This window comes from Cibotium barometz, chromosome 15, assembly GCF_041138505.1.
Source record: "Cibotium barometz isolate CiBa-2024 chromosome 15, ASM4113850v1, whole genome shotgun sequence".
Classification (NCBI taxonomy): domain Eukaryota; kingdom Viridiplantae; phylum Streptophyta; class Polypodiopsida; order Cyatheales; family Cibotiaceae; genus Cibotium; species Cibotium barometz.
This window is the reverse complement of record NC_141060.1, coordinates 18,980,927-18,984,772: the sequence shown is the minus strand read 5'-3', so window position 1 is coordinate 18,984,772 and position 3,846 is coordinate 18,980,927. Positions and strand designations below refer to the sequence as shown.

At 38.6% G+C, this 3,846-nt stretch overlaps 1 protein-coding gene across 1 annotated transcript; it reads right to left on the bottom strand.

Moving 5' to 3' along the window:
• Nucleotides 1–578: 578 nt before the first annotated feature.
• LOC147631029 (uncharacterized) lies at nt 579–3,481 on the bottom strand. Its single transcript, XM_086809360.1, has 3 exons — nt 3,336–3,481; nt 3,127–3,224; nt 579–1,056 (listed from the first exon to the last, which is right to left on the bottom strand). Exons 2-3 carry the CDS (start codon nt 3,222–3,224, stop codon nt 759–761), a joined length of 396 nt encoding a protein of 131 aa, XP_086665486.1. The 5' UTR covers nt 3,336–3,481; the 3' UTR covers nt 579–758.
• Between the last annotated feature and the right edge of the window lie 365 nt (nt 3,482–3,846).

Here is a 3,846-nt window from a genome sequence, read left to right as displayed (position 1 = left end):
ATTTATTTTACCATCCGTGGTTTTTGGGTGCCCTTCTCAGGGTTCATCTTGGTCAGCTTCTTCTTCTCCAAATTTAGAAGAGGTCCTCTATGTGCCTTGTGCAAAGCACTTGTAATCAAAGGGGCTCCCATAAGGAGATTCTATACTTTGATTTCTTTGGACCATGTACCTCTCGAAATTCTCATGGAGAGAATAATACATTCACACACACAAGCATGACCAGATTTGCAATTTATTCTACACATCTGCATTTCTCCTTAGTTTCCCTTCAAATGATTGGAAAGGTCAACGGTCTTTATAGCCCCCAAATCTTCAACACCCAAGGGACCTAATACCCCAAAACTCTACCCCTATATCACATAAAAGGGCAATTTTTGAGTCTTCCCTTATGATTTCAAAATTAATCAAAATTTCAAAATCAATCAAAGGCTCATTATCTTTTCAAATTTGAACACTTCAAAAGCATCCAAAATTGCTTTCCGCTATTGATTGATTATATGCATGCCATGTATCCAATTCTTTAAGAACTTAGATTATTTAGCTCACATGATTTAAAGAAATTTCTTGAAGGGTATATACACTGGAAATCTTAGTAGTATTACATTACACTTTTAAAAAAATAGTGTTTATTACATGCTCATGAAACTACATGAAAATCGTAGTAACTTTTGCATCCAATACCATCACATGATTACAACTCACAATGTATTATCTACATGACATAACAAGAGTATAATATTCTTAAGCATTCACTAAGCTCAAGAATCGTGCTTACTCTTAATAGAGCTTTCATAGAGATCCTTCACCTCATGAGTAACATCCTTTATTTCTTGCGTGACGACTGAGAGATGTTGAGAAATTTTCCCTAGGAGTCCATGCTTTTTCTCAACATCAAGCAAGATCTCCATCTCATCTTCATTGCCTTCATATTCTTCATTTGATTCTTTATTGAAAGAGTAGCCATCTTCTTCACTTAAACCTCTTGAATTTGTCCCTGGTTTAGTGTTTTTCTTCTCCTTTGTGTCTGAGGTTTTGTTCTCCTTTGTACCTGAGGTTCTGAGTCAAAACAAGAATCTTAATATATACATATTGTTTCTAATTTGCAACTGTAAGCTATTTCTTATTGAAGTCATGCATAATGATCCATGGAATATTTTTTTAGGATAAAAACACTAGGAAGTAGAAGTTTCTCAAGCAAAGGTGAGATTGATCATTTTTTAAGATACATGTGAAGTATAGATGTTTCCAAAGCTAATGGTACCATTCATTTGTTTTGATCCAAATGCAAATATCATGGTGAACAACAATCCTATCTTTACCACTTGAAACATGAGTGTGATGTATGGATCAATTTAGAACGAAACTATCATGGTGAAAAAAAAGAGCATATCTTACCACTTGAACAAGAGTGTGACACATGGATCAATTAAATAGCAAGTGCAATAAATTGTAGACATAAGCACCAAAGTGTTTCCAAAAGTAGGCACGCATTAGAGCACAAATTTTGAGGGATGATTTCCTTCAAGAATGTGAGCATAATGGATCCAAGAAATTAGAATATTTGTAGGCATCCATTCGAGCACTATTTGAAATCTAAGGCACGTTAAACAATCAAAAGCTTGCTTGATCAAGTAGACGTGTAAGATGCATATGTGAATAGTCAAGCTAGTCTTAACTCTATTGCTTAATGGATGGACACGTGCATACTACCTAAAGTTTCTAGAGATTTACACTAAGCTCACCCCGGTTAGGGGATGCATCTGAGCCACAAGATAAGGATGAACAAGCAAGATGGAATGAGAATGTGAAAGGCCTCAAGCACCATAATATGTGTCACCACCATAAGTCAACACTAATGTGCCAGCTTAAGCACTATGGTAGAGGGGCAAATAACTTTGAATCCATGAATAAAATAACTTTGCATCCATAAATATCTTTACACCTATGAATACAATAGCTTTGCACCCCTAAATAACTTAATATCGGGCCTCTCATTATAAGGACACTCGTAATATAGTGATCAACTAGTCAGAGTTCACTTAGAGCTCCAAAATGTTGTCACCCTATAACTAGTGTGGAGATGCTCATGAGATGATTAGCTTTCTAAGTGATGTGATTGGCTTTCTAATGTGATTTTTTTAAAATTTTGTGAATGGTTTCACGGACCTTAAAATTAGGAAAAATGCAACATGTGATGCAATAGCCCATATACCCTAGGAGCATAGAAGGCTAGAAAGGGAAATAAATTTGCATCAAGTAAATTAAAAAATCCACCCATGTGCATGTGTGCACACACATGTGGGTGGGTGTGTGTATACATACATTTATATAGATGTATATATTCATAGGTATGTGTATGAGCATGTGTTTGTGTTACCACATACGAGCATGTGTTTGTGTTACAACATGCCTAGCCTTCATAGATAATATCATTCATTGAGTTGCAATGTGCCTAAACATGAGAGAGATAATATCATCAAACATATTAGAAATGTTTTCCATGTCGAATACCAACATGTTATCACATCCATCCGTTTGTCCAATATGATCTTGTCATACAAAATGGTCCAATATGTTTAAACATTATTCATGCATGCAAAACTAACCCAACAAATGGCTATTCAGTTTAGGGCTAAAGGTCATGACCTACTGGGTCATACAATGTATATTTACCATGTGAAAACATGTCATTTCACCATACAAATGCATGTAAAATTGTGTGTGTGTGTGTGTGTGTGTGTGAGAGAGAGAGAGAGAGAGAGAGAGAGATGCATGTAAACTTGGGGGGTGTGTGTGTGTGTGTGTGTGAGAGAGAGAGAGAGAGAGAGAGAGAGAGAGAGAGAGATGCATGTAAACTTGGGGGGTGTGTGTGTGTGTGTGTGTGTGTGAGAGAGAGAGAGAGAGAGAGAGAGAGAGAGACGCATGTAAACTTGGGGTGTGTGTGTGTGTGTGAGAGAGAGAGAGAGAGAGAGAGAGAGAGAGAGATGCATGTAAACTTGGGGTGTGTGTGTGTGTGTGAGAGAGAGAGAGAGAGAGAGAGAGATGTATGTAAACTTGGGGATGTGTGTGTGTGTGTGTGTGAGAGAGAGAGAGAGAGAGAGAGAGAGAGAAGTTTAATTAACGTACGAGTTTGGAGGGTTTGTGCTCGTCGCAGTTTGACGAAATTCTGAGAATTTGGGAGCCCCAGAGAAGCCTCTGCTGGTGATGCCTTCTTCATTCGACATCTGCTAGATCCGATCATAACAAGCGCGTATGAATCGAAACCCTAATCACGTTTTTAATTACTCCAAGCATGCTAACAGAAAGTGATCAAGAAATAACTCTCACGCACTTACGCTCCAATCCAGATAACAGAAAGTGATCAAATCGACGAAAAATCAGAGCTGATCCACACAATGGAGCTGAGGGGAAAGAGAGGGTATGCGATAAGGATTTGATAACAAAGAAGAAGGTGAAAGAGAGAATCCTTCCAATGGGATCCATAAATGGCCTTTTCCACACGTCTTTGTTGGGCCCTATAAGCCTGTTGGTCATTTCAAATTCATGTGAGACGGATAATTCCAAATTATGTGTCTATGGAGACATCACCCATTAGTGTGAATGCATGAACTCGTGCGTGTGCGTGTGCGTGTGCGTGTGTGTGTGCACGTGCCCACACAATTATGCTTGCCCCATCAGTCAATGCACCCACGCGCCAATGGATGCACGTGTGTGCTCTACACACCCACACATGCATACACGTGTGTGTGTGTGCATGCACAAGCACATGTCATGCATTTGTGTGTGGTGACTCTGTGCGTAGACACATCCCATGTAGTCACCCTTTTCACCAACAAATAAGTCTCT

Excerpts from the sequence above, each read along its gene's own strand:
- LOC147631029 (XM_086809360.1), bottom strand. The coding sequence starts at position 3,224 with ATGTCGAATGAAGAAGGCATCACCAGCAGAGGCTTCTCTGGGGCTCCC. Across the intron at positions 1,057-3,126 it reads AGCACAAACCCTCCAAACTC|AACCTCAGGTACAAAGGAGA; the intron begins GTACGTTAATTA and ends GTTTTGACTCAG.